Source organism: Loxodonta africana, chromosome 8 (genome assembly GCF_030014295.1).
Source record: "Loxodonta africana isolate mLoxAfr1 chromosome 8, mLoxAfr1.hap2, whole genome shotgun sequence".
NCBI classification, from domain to species: Eukaryota; Metazoa; Chordata; class Mammalia; order Proboscidea; family Elephantidae; genus Loxodonta; species Loxodonta africana.
Window position 1 is genome coordinate 12,263,895 of NC_087349.1, and position 19,643 is coordinate 12,283,537.

The 19,643-nt window shown below is 45.4% G+C and overlaps 1 protein-coding gene across 2 annotated transcripts in view; it reads left to right on the plus strand.

The window, feature by feature from the left end:
• The window catches only part of DGKI (diacylglycerol kinase iota), a 491,392-nt gene that overhangs the window by 459,068 nt on the left and 12,681 nt on the right, over positions 1 to 19,643 (plus strand). For both annotated transcript variants that reach the window (XM_064289678.1, XM_064289679.1), the window contains 2 exons: positions 2,160 to 2,197; positions 4,695 to 4,815. In XM_064289678.1, the coding sequence (XP_064145748.1) occupies positions 2,160 to 2,197; positions 4,695 to 4,815 (159 nt within the window). The remainder of the gene's footprint in view (positions 1 to 2,159; positions 2,198 to 4,694; positions 4,816 to 19,643) is intronic.

Genomic DNA, 19,643 nt, shown 5'->3' on the forward strand with positions numbered 1-19,643 from the left:
ACCAATCACCTATCATCTATGTATCTATCATTTATCAATCCACACATCCACCCGTCCACCCACCCACCCACCCACCCACCCATCCACCCATCCATCCTTCCATCCTTCCATCCATACTTCCATACTTCTATCCATACATCCATCTTTAAAAAAAAAAAGAGCTTCTTAAATAGACCTTGCCATGGGAAATTCTTTTGTCATCTTGATTTCTTGCGTGTTTATTACATAAGTGCCTTAACTTAACGAATTATTTTTTTCTTTCCTTTTCTCTCTCCTTTCATCTTCCTCCCTCTATTTCTCTCTCTTTCTTCTTTCTAACTTGTAATTCCTGAGAAATGTTTCCAAGCCATCTCGAAAACATAGGCTGTACTGATGTTTTGAACTTATGTGTGTGAGTTCACACGATTTTTCTAGCCTCATTTCTTTCCTGGAGTTCCTGGGTGGTACAAATGTTTAACATGTTTGGCTGCTAACTGCAGGGTTGGCTGTTCAAGTCCACCCAGAGATGCCTCAGAAGAAAGGCCTGGTGATCTACTTCTGAATAATCTGCCATTGCAAAGCCTACGGAGCACAGTTCTGCTCTGACACACGGGGGCGCCGTGAGTCGGGGTCAACGCTATAAAATGAGGATACAGATGGGATGTTTTTTTAGTTTCTTTTGACCCGTAACATTTTATTTATTTTTTTAAGTCTTTCTCTTCTTTTTGCTCCTTTTCTGTCTTTACTTTCCTTTAAATCAGTTCAACACTAATTGTTGTGCATCTGCAACGTGCAAGCATTGTCCCGGGAGCCACAGGGAGATGCAAAAAGTACATTCCTTACAGCCTTTTTCAGAGACGGAACATTCCTGTCTCCCAGCTCTGGTTTCCATTTTTCTCCATCTTTTCTTTTTCCTCCCTCCTCCTTCCTCCCGTGCTCAGTAGCCCTCATCACTTCTGTAGATTTCCAAGGCGTCTGCTTTGGCCAGAGGGAAAGACTCGGCCCAGGGCCAGTGGATGCATCTAGCCTGCCTGTGATCCTTCACATCTGGCCACCAGGACGTGTAAATGCGCCGTGTGACAGATGTGAGGGCTTTGCTTACTGACAGGCGGGGACTGGCACTGATGTAAGATACTGTATTTCTGGCTAACTCTTTATGCCAGTCTACTAAAGCAAGAAGAATAAATGACACTTTGTAAAATAAACTTAAATTCCTTTTCTTCTAAATTTTGCAAATTTAAAGCCTCAAAATAATTTACTATTTGAGTCACTTCACAATCTAGGTATCTGTTTTTCTACACTGACTTTTTCCATCCCAGCGCCAATAGTTCCCTTTGGAAACCACAATTGTCAATAGGCAAGCATATATTACTTTTCCCCGTTATCAGTAATGTTTTCTCATTTCTCTCCTCCATCCCATCTGATACACACCTATCAGTAGACATTTCTTTTTTTACCCCAGCACTTCATATTCCTACAATTAATTTAGGTTATCTTGAGACGGTTAGCATTCTTCTCATAAGAGCTACCAAGGAATTAGATGCTAAAGACGTGGTTCTTTTCTCTAGGAAAAGTAAAAACTGTTTCCTCTTAGCTGTCTCTATTCCTCTTCATCCCTGCAGCGGCTGATGTTTATTAAAACAGACACACACAAAAACGCTTGTGATGTCTTGGACCCCAAAAGGACCAAGTGGAAAGAATTGGGAAGAAGGAAAGGTCATAATTAGGCACCTGCTCTGCATCAGAAGATGGGGTGGGAACATTTAGATGATTTCACTAATCCTTCCAACAACCCTACAAGATCTAGACTTGGCACTGTGCCACTGTGGAAACTGAGGCTCAGAGGGGTTAAATAATTTTCCCAATGCCCCACAGCTTGTAAGTGTCAGAGCTAAGACTTGAACCCAATCACTGACTCCAAATTCCATGTTCTCTGTGCTTACCAGGGCTGGAGAGGGGGTGCGGGGGGTGGTAGTGCAACTAAGTTCTAGAATGATCTATGGCAGGAGTGTCTGGGTAGGGAGGGGTTGGAGAGAAGCCCTTAATCTGTTTTACAGAGCTTCAGCCTTTGGCACACATCTCCTTCCCTGAAAGACTTGCTTCAAAATATGGACCCAGCCCTTTGTAGTACTTAATGAGAGGGTCTTCTACTAATGAGACGTCTCTTTTGTCTTCCACAGCAATTTTGCGGGCAGTAATAACTGGTGACCTTATGAAGGTAAGATATCCTCCTGCCAAAGCTCTTGTGGTTCCTTAGGGACTTTAAATCAATGTCATTCCTCATCGAATCTTCCGTGATCCCATATCTCATGTGTCATCCCCCGGCCTGGCCAAGTAGGAGGAGGGAGGATGCTGTATGGGGAAGTGAGTCCCAAGGCTGAGCAGAGAGGGAGGGGAGCCTTTACACCACCCCCACGTTGCCTAGTAGCTAAGGGCTCCAGGGTGCTACTGCTCCCAGCACCCAGAATTCCTGTTCCCCAGAAGCTGGCATTTGAAAGATTTAAATGTTTCCTCAGAAAAATCTTGAAATGAACCCTAAATAACACCTAGAAATGCATTCTCCAAGCCAGAGACAGAGTCTTCCAACATTATCACAGTTCGTTTTTTTTGAAGATCCCAGTTAACCAAACGAAGACACTCCTCCTGATCTACCTTATGCTTGCACGTCCTGGTGAGTTTAGTTCAGAGGGAAGGAGTGGGCCTGAGTTCTGCAGTCCACGGCCTGTGTTCAGGTGCTAGCTCCGCCCTCTGTGAGATGTGAGTCTTTGTGCAGCTACTTGATTCTCCCCATGCCTCAGTTTCTTCATCTGTAAAATGGGATAGTAATATTACCTCTCTGTTTTGTCATGAGGATTGAATGAAATAATATGTGGAAAGCTCTTAAGACTTCCTGTACTTAGAAGTGGCTCGAAAGTGTTAGCTATCCATGTCCTTGTGTAACCCACGCTGGCAATAATCCCTGGTACCAGCTGCTGAAGGGCACAGGCATACCTGGCCCACCAGCATGTCTCGAATGTGGGCCCCTGCACCTCCAGAGGTGAAAAGCCTTGAGGGAAAGCTGAGAAGCACTGCCCAGGTGCGCAGCGTTTTTGAATCGCACCTGCTGCAGAAACTGAGGAACATTTGTGCTACCTTACTAACAGGTTCCTAGTGGAAAACCAAAGGTGAGGCAGTTGCAAACACCTGGCTAAGCTGCCATCCCAGGGAGCATAACCCTGCGAATGGGGCCTGTGCCACTGGCCAGACCATAGCGTTCTCCATGCAGTACAGCACAGTAGCTCAGAGCCGCTCCTCACCAGAAAATGAAACCTGTCCTGCTGGCTACCAACCATGTGCAAGGTCTGCGTTAGGCTCTGTGGGGAATGAAGATACCACAAGGACTGTTCCCTGCACTTGGACGCTCGTGGAGCCTGGATCCTTTGTACCCACAAGAAGAGTGCTACCCTGTGACATTGCAGTTCAACAGAACAGGGTTCTCTTTGAGGTTTCCATGGAAAACTCTTAGCTAGCCCTCACTGATCTGCTGGCCCCCAGGTTAGGGAGGAGAGCCTTCAGATCTCTGTGCTTCCATCCAGGGCCCCCTTTTTAGCAATTTCCCAGGAAGTCTCCCCAGCCCCTTTTCCACCCCTTGCTGTCTGCTTCCTGGATGCCCTTGGTGACCCTCTCCATCCTGCCTCCTGAATCTTGTTTTTGACCCCTGGCATCTGGCCCATGGCAGCTCCGTTGATGTATTTCTCTGTGACCTGATGAGACATCCAATTATCCAAATGTTGAGCCATCCAACTTCTTGGGAGCAAACGTGTCCCTATTTGCTTATTATTTGCTAGGTTATTTAATTCTTATTTGTCCCAAAACTACCTTTTAGAAGCTTCAGAAAGGCTTCTCTTGTTCTAATAGACTGGAGTTTGTAAAACAGGGACCCAGTTACAGTTTGTAAAACATTCACCATTTCATGAATTTAGACTGTCTCCTCATTTGGCCACCTTACCCTCAGGCTGCCAAACTCCTTGGTTTTTTATTTGTTTCCAGTCTGTTCTCATATAGAAACAACTCCATTTTCTAGATCATTTTGGCTCTCAACCTGCAGTCGCCTCTAGCTTTGTTAGGTCTGTGTTGAGTGGTTGACAGAAGACGCATAGATTGGGTTGCAGGTGAACAAGGAAGTAATACGTGCACGCATGTGTGTGCGTTCTGTGTGTCCGTGTGTGGACAGGTGAGCAGCGCTCTTTTACGCAGGGAAATTGGAGGCAGCTTTTAGATTCACTAGTTAGGTTCATTAGCAATTGAAGAAAAACTAAAAGACTTCAGAAAGGAATTTAGCTACCAGATACCACACTTTTCCTGCCTGTAGCCATAATTATTCTTGCACTCAAGAGAATGCTGAGTACACTTTTTTCACTTCTCCAACCCTCGCCCTCTTGGGACAGAGATCAGTGCCCTGGACAGACAAAGGAGAGCATTGAGTAACGCAGCATGCCTTGGTTTCCTTTGGCTGTTCAATACCCGCACACCCTCTCCGGAGTTAGGCGAGACGCCGGCCGTCTACTGGAGCGATAACACAATCCAGGGGTGTTACTTCATCTCTCTGACTTTGCCCTGTCCTCTGTGGCTGGAAACATTTGTGGTTTGCTGCATCGCTCTCATTTTATTACCTGTTGGCTGTGATCCTTGTTCCGGACTCCGCCTGAGCGTCTTCTCATGTGTCTCTTTTTCAGCTAATAGAAAGCTATAAAAATGGAGGCAGCCTGCTAATCCAGGGACCAGACCACTGTTCACTCCTTCACTACGCAGCTAAAACCGGCAACGGGGAGATTGTGAAATATATCCTTGACCACGGTGAGTAGGCACAGAGCACTTACCAAGGACCATGAAATTGATTGAATTTTGAAAGTTAACTTTTATCCAGCCTCTCTTCAGAATGGCAGAAATACTCTCTGGTGGTTGGCTGACTCCCTCCCTGCTCATAGGAGGCAGATCACAGACACATATGGGGATCCTTTAACCAAGGGATTAATAGAAATCATTTTCATATCGAGAGCTTTGCAGGATTTTTTGGGTTAATTTTTTTTTTAAAATAAAAGACAAAAACAAAAAGCATCCTGGTCTAATGTGCTTTATTTTTCTAGAGCTTCATGTTTGGGGAAGTTAACTGGTGGGTACCAAGTACCTACTCCATATTCATAGCTTATCGTTCTGAGGATTAGTGAGTATATTTTTCTAGTTTTTTCTGCTGTTTGAATCTCATTCATCTTTCCAACCTACGTCACACTTTATACTCCTTGAAAATGCCCAGTGTTACTGCGTCTTCTGTGACATGGCATCCTCACCACTGAGGCTGCTTCCTAACCGGGTTTCTTCATTTGCTGGAAGTAGCAGGCACTGTAGCATCTTGCCCTTAGTGCCCTCTAGAAGCATAAACGCGTGCGATGAATACCAAATCTTGACTATTAATTTTGGCCTCCCATCCATAGTGTTTCTGTCTGAGTGGCTTGGCTGCTATGCTAACTGAAAGGCTGGTTGTTCGAGTCCACCCAGGGGCACCTTGGAAGAAAGTCCTGGCAACCTACTTCCAAAAGATCACAGTCATTGAAAACCCTGTGGAGCACAGTTCTACTCTGACATACATGGGGTCACAATGAGTCGAACTCAACTCTGTGGTAACTGATTAGGAATAAAGAACAGGAGTAAAAGAAAAAAATAACCTGCCTGGTCTGGCAGTTTTTAAGGGAGAAGGCATGGAAAAGTCTTTAACTCTGCTGGATATAAATACACAGAGATCCAGGAGGACTTTCTTTGAGCCCCAACAGTTAAGCTGTGACCCACCCTCTCTGCACCAAAGCTTGGGCTGTCAACAGTAAGCACACTTATAGAAATTCACATTCCTTTTTGCTCCTCTTTTTTATCCAATTCAGCAAACATGTCTTACTCCGTTCATTTATTTATTCTTCCATTTGCTCAACAAGTATTTGTAGAGCACTGAATAGCAACCGTTTGTTATAAAATGACACACACACAGAAATAAAACACAGTCATTTTTTAAGCCTTTGCAGGCTAAAGAAAAAATATGACCACGTGCACAATTACGTTTAAAACTAATGTATATAGATGTTTTAAGTCACATAGTAAGCCCACAAATAAGTAACAGAGCTTCCATTTATCAAGCACATATTATATGCCAGATGCTGATAGCGAATCACACATTTTGTCATTTAGTCTTGATGAGGACCTTGTAGGTAAGTAATTGACTGTCAGTCACAGTAGACTGACCTGCTTCATCTTACAGAACCTTCCCATTGTGAAGAGTTTGCCTGACCCTTTGGCCTGAACTTTGGTGGGAGGAGTGGTTTAGGGGAAGTAAGCCTGTTAGAGTAGGATGGTGGTCATCAGAGGATTTCTTTCCCCTTTGGAGGCTGGGCCCCCTGAGTGGTACAAACGGTTAAGCACTTGACTACTGGCTGAAAGGTTGGCAGTTTAAACTCACTCAAAGGTACCTCAGGAGAAAAGTTGAGTGATTTGCTTCTGAAAGGTCACAGGTCTACTCTGTAACGTGGGGTCACCATGAGTCAGAATCTGCTCAGTGGCATCTAGGTTTGGTTTTTGGTTTGTAGGCTGGATTATGTGATCCCAAACTGTCTGCACTAGAAAGCCCAAGTAGGTAAGACTTATTTTTGGTGCTGTGTCTGGAGCATGCTTATTCCATTTCTTTTTCCGTGACCATTATAACTTACTGCCGTTGAGTCGATTCTGGCTCATAGTGACCCCATTATTCTCCCTGCAATTAGAAGTCTCTGAGTGGGCAAGGCTTGCAAAAGCAGTGGTGGCGTGATTTCTGTCTGCCTCCTCCACAAAATGCATCCTTGGTGATTTCTCTTCCCTATAGTGACTTCTCTGAAAGCTGGTAAGAGGCAGGACCGAGTATCAGCATTCAACCCCTTAGCCTTGAGTACAATCTCAATGCCATGGTTATTTTTCCTCTGGGAAGGAAAGATCTCAGGATATCCCCCTCACAGAGCTCAGGTGAGCTTTAGGCATACACTGCCACTTTATTTTTCTCTACCTCAGGTTTCAAGCCCTCCCAATAGCTGCTTTCTTGATCATTCCTAACCCTTCCTTCTAGGTAACCTTTTATGCAATGAGGCAGATGCTGGCTCAGGTATCAGAGGCTCTCTCTCCCCCCACCCCACTTCCCTCTCTCTTTCCCTCCCCTGGAGAAGTGGCATTCTCCCCCTCGTTCTGAGTTCCTCTCTGTATCAGCTCTCTGTTGAGGCTTCCCTTGGTCTCACTCCAAGTCTGCACTCCTCTGCTGTTGGGAGCATGGCTGGATCTGAGATGGACTCTGTCGCGCGTTTGGGTCTTCAGCTGGGGTGGCAGGCATGGCAGGGCACCTGGGGCTCTCTCTACACCTGGTCCTTCACCCTAGGCTTCTTCAGAGCATGGTGGTCCAGAAGTCCAGGAGGGGAAAGTGGAAGCTGCCAGGCATCCCGTAGCCAAGGCCGAGAAGTTACACAGCACCTCTGATGCATTTCATTGGCCAAAAAAAGGTCCCAGGGCCAGCCCAGACTCAGGGGTGGGGGATAGACTCCATCCCTTGATGGAAGGATCTACAAATCCTCGTTAATCTACCACCCTCCCTGAGCCTACCCTCTCAAAGCCTGGACCTCCTGACTCCCTTGGAGTGCCTTGATGTTCTGTTTTTATATTTGTCTTTGGTTCTCAGTCTTAAGCTAGGGTTGCCAGATTTAGTAAATAAAACACAAGATGTCCCATTCAATCTGAGCTTCAGATAAACAAGGAATATGTATATTTCAGTTAAGTCTGTCCCATGCGATGTTGGCCACTTATCTGAAATTCACATTTCACTGGGCGTCCTGTGTTTTAACTTGCAACCCTAGCTTTAGCCTTTTTCTCCATTCTCCATAGCTGAGTCTCCCCAGGGGGATGAATGAGGAGGCAGGGCGTGATACTCCTTCAACACCTTGAGTTTTCACTTTCCCTCACTCTTTCTTTTTCCTCTGCCTCAAATAACAGGGCCTGTAAAAGCCCCTGCAACCCAACGTTACAGGGCTTGACGTTTCTACCTCCAGAAGTAGGTCAGCGCACGCATACTCCAGTTGGCATAGACTCCATCAGGCACATCGGTCTCCCGTGCTTTAATCCAAGCCCAGCATCCGGGTACTAAACTAATTTCTCATCGACCCACAGCATCTTGTGTAAGGAGTGAGTCGCACAATACACCTCTCTCTGCCCAAACAGAAGGATACAGAGGGATTTCTTAAATTTTCTTTTTTGTGGGGGAGGGTGAGGAAGGTGCTAATTTTTCCAGGGCTTTGGTTAGATTTTGTAAATTAGTTGGTTTAATATCTAAGCTAATGAGAAAATAAAACCTTGAGATTCCCAGTAATTGTCTTAACTTCACTCCCAGGCCAGTAGTCCCCCTGGCTGCAGGAGGCATCTTGTGCCCTCCTTGTGTGACCAGGACATCTAGTTGGTCAGTACATACCTGGGAGAGAGACTTTGGGAGTAGTGAAACCCAGCCCATCGCTGCTATTTGAAAAGAGAATTTTATTATGATCACTGCATTTTTGATGGGTGACAATTTTTAACACTTAAGTATTATGATCAAATAATAGAAACTAAAATGCTGTTGATTTTTATTAAAATTAGTATTTATCAACCTGATAAACAACAACAACAAAAAAAACCCCAAACCCATTGTCATTGACTCGATTCCAATTCATAGCCACCCTAAAGGGCAGCATAGAACTGCTGCACAGGGTTTCTAAGGAGTGCTAATGGATTTGAACTGTCAGCCTTTTGGTTAGCAGCCGTAGCTCTTAACCACAGCGCCACCAGGGCTCTTATCAACCTGATGGGCATTATCGGTGTCATCCTTAACATTGCTCTCACCATTTCTATTAATTCAGGGAAATGGATGTAAAACCTTTTGACCTAGTCAGCCTAAGAAGAGCACATCGGCTCAACCCTTCTTCTTCTTCTTTTTAGTCTCTTATTTGATCGTACACTTTACATTAACTGGTGCCTTTTGGATTTGAAAACTACCTCTGCAGAACCATTCATCTCTCTTAAATTATAGAAACCTTGTTAAATGATAATGTTCTTAAAGTCAGACACGAGCACACCAAAAGCATCATCCTGTCTCCGCCCTGTAATCACCTCGTTAATGTGATCTCCACTGACTGAAGTGGTCACTGTCTCCCAGCTTAATAATGTTGTCGTTGTTAGGTGCCGTTGAGTCAGTTCCAATGCATAGCAACCCTGTAGGACAGAGCAGAACTACCCCATAGGGTTTCCAAGAAATGGCTGGTGGGTTTGAACTGCCGACCTTTTGGTTAGCAGCTGAGCTCTTAACAACTGCATCATCAGGGCTCCTAATAATGATGATAACTCTGGAATTCCCCAGACCTGACCAGGAAAAGACCTTTTTCAGGAGGCCTCAGTGAGGCTGGAATTTGGGGCCAGATACCAGACTTCTTGTTGTGCTGGGTACCCCATGTGACAGAGTAGAGCTGTACCATAGGGTTTTCTAGGCTGTGATCTTTATGGCAACACATCCTCAGGTCTGTCTCCCGTGGAGCCACTGGGTGGGTTCAAACTACCAACCTTTCGATTCACAGCTAAGAGCTTAACCATGGCACCACCAGGTCTCATTGATACCAGACTGTGCCATTACATTTATAAATTAGCATCAATTTGCAGTGGGTCTGATCAACTTGATTCCATATAAATGAAAAGCATAAATAAATGAAATTTTTACACTGTACCAAAGATTAGGATACACCTCCAAACCCTGGAAGGCTGCAGATCTCTTGAAGTTGTTTTTGTTTTGACTTTTAATTTGGCTCTAGTCTGTCCTGTGGCTTCCTAGGATATACCAAAAAACTAAACTCATTGCCGTCGAGTCAATTCTGACTCATAGTGACCCTGTAGGACAGAGTAGAACTGTCCCATACAGTTTCCAAGAAGCACCTGGTGGATTCAAACTGCTGACCTTTTGGCTAGCAGCTGTAGCACTTAACCACCACGGCACTGGGCTTCCATCCGAGGATATAAGCACTGTTCAAAGACCTGGCTCTGAAGTGGCCCTGGTGACAGCAGTTCTGAGCAGCCACTGGGTCTTTTTCAAGGTGCATAACTGACGTTGGGTGTGGCCCCCGAGGGAGGACTTTGCGTCCTGCTTACTCGCTCCTCGGATCCTCTTTCCCTCTGCCGTTGGGTATTTACCAGAGCAGTGTGGTCCACCTCAGAGGGCAGCCCCCCAAAAGGAGTCGTGGGAGATTAGTTATTCTCACCAACACAGCATCCCAAGGGGCACGGGGCATGTGTGACCGTACCGCAGGAGGCTGCCATTTTCCTCGTCCCACGTCGTCTTTGGGACCTTGCGTGCATACAACATCCCGCTTTCCTTTATAAAAGCCTGGAATCCAGGCATTTGAAGGCGGTGAAAAGAGAACGAGGGGAAAGAGAGCTAACAATCCCACAGGGCCGGGCGGGGGATGAGGGATGCCAGCGAGCCCAGGGAGAGCCCCCAGCGGTGCCTGCTTTTCAGCTCCTTTCAACCATAGTCTCACCCACGCCCTCCTCCCCGTTTCACCCTCCAAGAGACTTTTGTGTTGTCTTCTTTTCCCACCCTGCACATTCCACTCCTTTGTTCCTGTCCCCCAGCCTACCCCCTGCCACCTACTGTTCCCCTGATGGGACTCTCACTCATGCATTTCCTTTGGGGTTTCAATAAGGTTATTTTGTCTTCCCTCCTTTTCTGCCTTAGGTCTCTTTCTTTTCCTGCCCCTTGTCCCCAAGAGAAACGACCACCTTCCTGCTGGGACAGAATGACGGTGCTGTTCCCCTTCTCAGTGCCAGCTCACCCACATCTGTGCAGCCTTTGTCCTGGGGCAGAGGGGGATTTGGAATGGTCTGCTGGCAGCGTCAGGGAGACTAATGGCAAGGGAATGAGTCTGGCGAGAGAGAGGGGCCCGGGAGGGGAAGGAACAGCAGAGGGGATTTGGAAGCCTGGGTGTGAGAAGCAAAAAGGAAAGGAAAGGAAGCAAAATTGCTACACAACGCAGACCGCGTATCACACAGATACAAGGTAGACCACAGAGTGGCATTAGCCAGGACTGGGGACTCCCACACTCCACTGGGGACTCCACGGGAGAGTTCACGGAAGGCGCACCAGGCAGCAAACCCACAACACAGATAGAAAACTTGACTGCTTACCACATTGCTCACTTACTTGTGTTGGGAGACCTGTGGAGCTCTGCTTCCTTTCCTGTCTCCTGGACTTCAACAACCCAGCGCCATCGAGTCGATTCCGACTCCTAGTGACCCTGTAGGACAGAATAGAACTGTCCCATAGAGTTTCCAAGGAGCGCCTGGCCCCTTGGATATTTTTATCTTCCCTACATATAGTTGCCGTTCTTTTTTTTTTTACCCATGAGCACCCAGTTTTCTAACCCCATGTTTCAGTTATGGATCACTCTCTGGGAAAAAGTGTGATACTGGCTGGGGCTCAATTTGATTTCAGATGTATTTAGTTCATTCATTCGTTTTAACTCAGGCCCAGGCACTTTTGAGAAAACAAATGTCATGGTAATAATCAGAGCTCACACTTGTTCTGAACGTTTTGTACATCCGGACACATTCATCATTACAGCAACACCACAGTAACTTCTATTATTATCTCCATTTCACAGATGGTGAAAACTGAGTCACTTGTGGGATTGTGTCAGATACCCACGTCAGATAAATTGTCTCCCTTCTGTAGTCCTGTCGTTGTTGGGTGCCATTGAGCCTATTATGACTCATTGCAACCCTGTGTGGCAGAGTAGAACTGCCCCATGGGGTTTTCTCCGCTGTAATCTTTATGAGAGGAGATCACCCGGTCCTCGGGGTGGCTGGTGGGTTGAACTGCTGACCTTTCAGTTAGTGGCCAAGTGCTTAACCATTGAGCCACCAGGGCTCCTTTTTCTTTATCAGTGAGACTAAAATTAACCTTCCCCAAATTACGAATTTTTTTATACTTTTTTTTTTTCAAGAGGAATGTGTGGCCTTTGCTGATTATTTGTGTCCCTCTGTCCATCTCTCCTCCCCATGTGACACCAGTGCTACTGAGCAGCACAGGGTCACTCCACTCAACACCATGCTTCCTATGTCCTCAGACGCAGGGATCCTCACAGCCACCTACTGGGTCGTGTCCTGTGAGGCTCTTTGCAGGTGCATGGACTACTCTCCGTGGGGGTGGGGGCAGGTACAGATCAGGAGGGCAGCTGCAGCCTGGCCTTTCTTTTCTTCTCTGCAGCCCTGTTCTTGCCAGCACTGTGCAAGCACAGTTATATCATAGCAGGCTAAAGAAAAATGATTAGAAAATGTACTTGTACTTCTAAAAGAGAGAGCCCTGGTGGAGCAAATGGTTAAGCTCTCAGTTGCTAACTGAAAGGTCAGTGGTTCAGATCCACCCAGAGGCTCCATGGGAGAAAGGCCTGGTGATCTGCTCCCATAAAGATTAAAAGCAAAACCAAACCCACTGCCATCAAGTTGATTCCAACTCATAGCAACCCTATAGGACAGAGTAGAACTGCCCCATAGAATTCCAAGGCTGTAAGTCTTTATAGAAGCAGACTGCCACATCTTTCTCTTGCAGAGCAGCTGGTGGGTTCAAACCACTGACCAGCTGATTAGCAGCTGAGTGCTTAGCCACTGTGCCACCAGGGCTTCTGATATCCCAGAAAACCCTGTGAGGCACTTCCACTTGGTCACATGGGGTTGCCATGAGTTGAAATCGACTAAGCAACTATTAAAAGTAGCTCCCCACCCAATGGAAGATAATGTCACATGCTACTGGAGGGAGTGAAGATTTGTGCGATGTTGTTAAGGGAGATTTCTCAGTACTTAAAATAAAGCCTTGAAAACATGCATCCTTTAGACCCAGCACATCCACTTCTAGTCAGGTTACCATGGATGAGTTCAGCAATTTAACTGCAAGAGTATGGCCTTAAACTTTGAACATGAGAGCAAAGAAACTGGAAACAATCTAGATCTCCAAAAATATGGAATGTTATTCAGCAATTTCAGATAATAGAAGTATATTTATTGTTGTGGAAAAATGTTTATGATGGGAAGCTAAGTGGATAAAACAAAACACAGGCCGTAAAACTACTTACAGTATGATCTTGTTAAAAATGTGCTTACATGATATATGGTCAAAGAAAAAAAGGAAAAAAAGACATCAGGTTTAATGGCAGCTCTCTCTGTGATAAACGAGGGAAAAAATGAAGTTGTCAGTGATTTCATTTTACTTAGATCAACAACCAGTCTCGTGGAAGTGGCAGTCAAGAAATCAAAAGACATTGGGCATAATTGCTGCAAAAGACTTCTTTAAGGTTCTAAAGTGCAGCGGTATCACTTTGATGATGAAGGTGCACCTGACCCGAGTCGTGGTCTTTTCAGTCACCTCGTATGTATGCGGAACCTGGACAATGAGAAAGGAAGACAGAAGAAGAACTGAGGCATTCAAATTGTGGTGTGGTTGAAGAATATTGAATATACTATGGACTACCAGAAGAAGAAGCAAGTCTGTCTTAGAAGAAATACAACCAGAATGGTCCTTAGAAGTGAAGAGGGCAAGACTTCAGTTTGCTTACCCTGAACACTTCATCAGAAAAGTCAATCACTGGAACAGAACACCATGCTTGGTAAAGTAGGGGTTCAGCGAAAACAAGGGAAACCCTCAATGGAATGGACTGACACATAACCACAACAATGGACCTAAACAAACCAGCGGTGGTGAAGATGGTACGGGACTGGGTAACATGTGGTTCTGTTATACATAAGGTCACCATGAGTCAGAGCTGACTCAAGGGCAACTAGTATCATCATCTCTGGGTACGATAATTAAGGTGATTTTCATTTTTTCTTTATGCTTATTTCTATATTCTACAATTCAATATTGAAGGATTCTGTGTATAAAATATTGAACTTCACAGGAAACATCAAAAGAAGATGAAAGAAATATACAGAGTCACTATATCAAAAAGTGTTCAGCCATTTCAGGAAGCACAGCGTAATCAAGAACCAATGGTGTTGAAGGAAGAAATCCAAGCTGCACTGAAGGTCATTGGTGAACAACAAGGCTCCAGGAATTGACAGAATACCAACTGTGACGTTGTAACAGATGGATGCCATGCTGGAAGTGCTCACTCATCTATGCCAAGGAATTTGGAAGACAGATACCTGGCCAACTGACTGGAAGAGATCCATATTTGTACCATTCCAATGAAGTTGATCCAACAAAATGTAGAATTAAAAAAAAACCATTAATATCACATGTGAGTAAAATTATGCTGAAAATAATTAAAAAATGGGTGCAGCAGTACATTGACAGGGAACTTCCAGAAATTCAAGCCAGATTCAGAGAGGACACGGAACCAGGGATATCACTGATGATATCAGATGGATCTTGGCTGAAAGTAGAGAATATCAGAAAGATGTTTACCTGTGTTTTATTGACTATGCAAAGGCATTCAACTGTGTGGATCATAACAAATTATGGATAACATTGTGAAGAATGAGAATTCCAGAACATTTAATTGTGCTCGTGCAGAACCTGTATGGCAGTCGTGGTTTAAAATCAAGTAAGGCGTGCATCAGGGTTGTATGCTTTCGCCATACTTACTCAATCTGTATGCTGAGCAAATAACCTGAGAAACTTTACTATATGAAGAAGAGCAGGACATCAGGATTGGAGGAACACTCATTAACAATCTGCAATATGCAGATGACACAACCTTGCTTGCTGAAAGGGAAGAGGACTTGAAGCACTTACTGATGAAGATCAAAGACCACAGCCTTCACTATGGATTACAACTCAACATAAAGAAAACAAAAGTCCTCACAACTGGACCATTAAGCAACATCACGATAAACAGAGATATATTGACATTGTCAACTCTTTCATTTTACTTGGCTCCACAATCAATGCCCACAGAACCAGCAGTCAAGAAATCAAATGATGTATTATTACATTGAGCAAATCTGTTGCAAAAGACCTCTCTAAAGCATTAAAAAGCAAAGAAGTCACTTTGAGAACTAAGGTGTGCCTGATCCAAGCCATGGTATTTTCAGCCACTTCATATGCACGAGAAAGCTGGACAATGAATAAGGAAGACTGAATTATGGTGTTGGCGAAGAATATTAAATATACCATGGACTGCCAGAAGAAAGAGCAAATCTGCCTTGGAAGAAGTACAGCCAGAATGCACCTTAGAAGCAAGGATGGTGACACTTCATCTCACCATACTTTGGATGTTATCAGAAGGGAACTGTCCCTGGAGAAGGACATCATGTTGGTAAAGCAAGAGGGTCAGTGAAAAAGAGGAAGACCCTCAATGAGATGGATTGACACAGTGGCTGCAACAATGGGCTCAAATGTAGCAAAAATTGTGAGGATGACGAACCAAGACCTGGATAGTGAGGATGGAGAAGACCTGGATAGTGTTTTCTTCTGTTATATATAGGGTCGCCATGAGTCAGAGCCCACTCACTGGTACCTAACAACAACAACAACATTTCTATTTTTTCCTTAAATAGCCTAAGCTGAGCATAAACTACTTTTTTGATAAAAATAATTTGTTTTGATTTGAAAATTGGGGAGGTTGTCCAAATGATTTGTCAAAGGGAAGGAACTAGGCTGAGAAAGGAGAACCAAAGCCCTCAAGATGGGACCTTAGGAGATGGGCAAGGAGGTTGAGAAGGCAGAAGCAAGGCCTAGAAAACAGGTATAGTTATGGGACTCTGCCATCTCAGGCATGGCCAAGAGGGAAGAGTTGAAGGTACAGAGTCTTGTCACTAACTCCAGCCCAGGGTCTGGAACCCCACCTCCTGCAGACAACTCACCAGTCTTTAAATTCCCAGTGGCCTGGAATCAAAAAAAAAAAAAAAAAGTCCTCCACTGCTATCTCTAATCAACTTGCTGCCACCCTTGTCCCGTCTTCCTTGGCTATTGGCCTATCAGTGTTCAGTCATTTTGCTGTTTTGTGGTTCTGTGTGTTGAGGATCAGGAGAGCTTACATCATTTAAATCCAGAGCTATCCACCTCCCCCCGCCCCGCCCCAAGGCCTTTAACTAGAAGTTCTACTGATACTACACCACCTGTCTCCTTGTTTATCATACTGTGGTGGCTTGCATGTTATGATCTTGGAAGTTATGCCACCAGTACTTCAAATGCCAGAAGGGTCACCCACCCAAGGATGGACAGGCTTCAGCAGAGCTTCCAGACTAAGACAGACTGGGAAGAATGGCTTTTTCCTACTTCTGAAAATTGTTGTTGTTGTTGTTAGGTGCCATTGAGTGGGTTCCAACTCACAGCAACCCTGTGTACCACAGAAGGAAACACTGCCTGGTCCTGCGCCATCCTTAAAATTGTTGTTTTGCTTGAGTCCATTCTTGCAGCCACTGTGTCAGTCCATGTCGTTGAGGGTCTAGACCATGTACTTTACCAAGCATGATGTCCTCCTCCAGGGATTGATCCCTCCCGACAACATGTCCAAGTATGTAAGACGCAGTCTCGCCATCCATGTTTCTAAAGAGCATTCTGGTTGTTCTTCTTCAAAGACAAATTTGTTCATTTTCATTGGCTAATTTTCAAAGGTTTTCTCCCATGTGTCTGTTAGTTTGTCTTACTGTGGGGGCTTGCATGTTACTGGGATGCTGGAAACTATGCACCAGTATTCAGATACCCAGCAGGGTCACCCATGGAGGACAGGTTTCAGCTGAACTTCCAGACTAAGACAGACTAGGAAGAAAGACCCAGCAGTCTACTTCTGAAAAGCATTAGCCAGGGAAAACCTTAAAATCTTTGAAAATTAGCCAGTGAAAATCCTATGGCTCACAACAGGATGTTGGTGATATAGCAGTGGAAGATGAGCCCCTAGAAAGGCACTCAAAATACACAGTGACCGCAATAACAGACTCAGGCGTATCAACGATCGTGAACAGGTGGTGCAGGACTGGGCAACGTTTTCTTCTATTGTGCGTGGGGTTGTCACGAGTCGGAGCCAACTCAATGGCAACAGCTGATACTAATTAATAGCAAAAGTGACCTCTTCATGTGTCAGTGCTTCTATCTCTTACCTGGGTCAGATCTGCAGAGAATTAAAGGGAGAGAAGAGGAGTGATACTTGGCCGCAGACATTCCTGATTCACAAAATGAATGGCCAGCCCTGGAATGAGTCTGGGCTGGCGGTATCTGCAGTAATTCTAGTCTGAAATCAGGAGGAGGAAGCTCTTCTTCCTCTTGCTTGCCCCTCCTCCAGGTTGCCAAGTGGTGACTATTTTAGTGGAGATTAAAGGGCTTCAGCACCCCTGGCTTGCGTGGAGGCTCTGGCTCTGGAGGTCCGTGGAGCCTCTCTAAGAGTGATTAAAAATACCAAATAAGGAAGGGGATGAGACATCGCTGCTGCCCAGACGTTTATGCAGTTAGCAGTAATGATGTGGACAGAACTGCTATTGAGGCTTACGGGGTTCCTTTCAAAATGAATGGTTTGGAAGGTTCGCCGAGGGTGGCAGGAGCTCCTTAGGAGAACATTGGCGCTGTAGGCCTTCTTGCTTCTGATGTCATTGAGGATGTCCTGTCAGCAATGGAGGAGGCCGGGAGTGCTATGTTCTAGGGCACATGATTTGAGTCAACAAGAGGCTTTGAATGTAGCGGTGTGTGAAGCAGCCCATTGATAGCTCCTCCCATCTTGCCTTAGTCTAACTGGGTGTACCTTCATAATATCTGAACTTCAAGCAGTGTGTATGGTGTGCCAGGCACTGTTTTAAGCGCATCACAAGTATTAACTCATGAAGCTCACAGCAGTCCTTCAAGGTATGACTATTATTAATCCCACTTGAAATATGTGACAAGCGAGGGACTGAGAGGTTAAAGGAATGTGTCCACGATCTACTAAGTGCAGGAGCCAGAATTCTGAGCCCAGGCGGTGGCTCGAGACCCCTCATTCCTAATCACAGCACTGCACAGCCTTGCACTTTTTGGTGAGGATATAACTCGTGTTTCTTTAGACTCACAGGACTGGGGGAAAATGAATGAGTTAAAACCTTGTTAAATGAGTAATGTCAGGTAGGTGCTGGAGGGATACAGAAAAAAAGTATTCTTAAATTCAAGGGACCTAGAAAATTGTATCTAAGAAGATAAGCTATACATTTGAAAAGTAAACTCACAGTGCAAGGGTGGAACCAAGTCAGTGTTCTGTAGGTTCAGAGAAGGGGGAGACTCCTTCAGTCCAATGGGGTCTTTCCAGATGACCTGGTCTAAAAAAATGGGTACGATCTAGACATATGGTTAGAAACAGAAAGGTTACCCTGGATAGGGTGGAAGGAAAAAGCTCTCAGAGCCGGGAAAGCCTGAGAGATGTTCGGGTGGTTCTGCAGATTAGCTCGTGTGAAAACATGGAACCTCAGGAGCAGATTGAAGGAGGATCGTTCCAGGCTGGGTGATGCAGTGGCTGAATGTTCAGCCGCGAACCACGGGGCTGGGGATCCGAACCTACCTAGGGGCTCCTCTGGAGAAGGAGCTGGCGGTCTGCTTCCGTAGAGATTGCAGCCTAGGAAGCCCTGTGGGGCAGCTCTCCCCTGTGACACGCAGTCTCCGTGAGTCAGAAGCGACTCGACAGCACCCAGCGACAACAGTGACAGTTCTCAGCTAAAGACTGTGAACTTCAGTGTTTAAATACTAGGGAGTGAGCAATAAATACCATTCACTGAAAACCTGGAAATCTAGGTGATTTAAGGGCTTTTTCTGAGTCGCAGTTTCTGCCTGTTCATCGTGCTCCAGGCGCAGACCTGTGAGGGGGTCTGCTTTTCAAATAGGACAGAGAGGAGAGGCTTTGCAAGGGAAGAATCGACTGAGCAGTGGATTGAAAGAGAGGAGATGAGCAGTTGGCTCTTGGATAACCAGGAGGGTTGTCAAGGGTCCATAACATCTCAGTCATCTTCGTCCCCGGCTAAATAAGTGCACGTTCTGTGATAATGCTGTCCACCCAGACACAGAGCAGGTGGCTGGGACTATATTTCTGAAGATAAGAAAGTCATTCTTATTTTTCTGTGATGAAATATTCAATAGCTAGAGCCATGCTTGGCACTTCCAAGAATATTTATTGATTCATTCAACCAAACATGAAGCATCTGCCTTGGACCAGGCTCTGTGCCAAGTACCAAGGAAGGAAATGGTGTTAGAGAAGGCACGGGCAGAAACTTCAAGGAATTTGCTGAGTCCAATGGGGCGAGAGAAATGAGTAGCTGGTTTTAATAGGATTTGACAAGTGTCATGATAAATAAGGTGACCGTCTATCCCCTTGCCTGGGAAGGTCCCAATTTGGATGATAAATGACATGATTTACCCGATTATGGGGAATAGGGTTAATACGCAAAGGGAAGGAGCACATAGTGGGGCGTCGAAGGTGGTATTTGGGGTGGGGTCATGGAGGGCTTTATGCAGAATATGCGTCCGGCTGATACTTGCAGGATGAGTAGTATAGGGACAGCAGGGAGGGCTGGAAGAAAAGCAGTGGGGCAGAAGGTGGCGTTCCAAGCAGTGTTTGCTGATTGCACGAATGAATCAATGAGCAAATAGAATGTCATGAAAGGTCAGA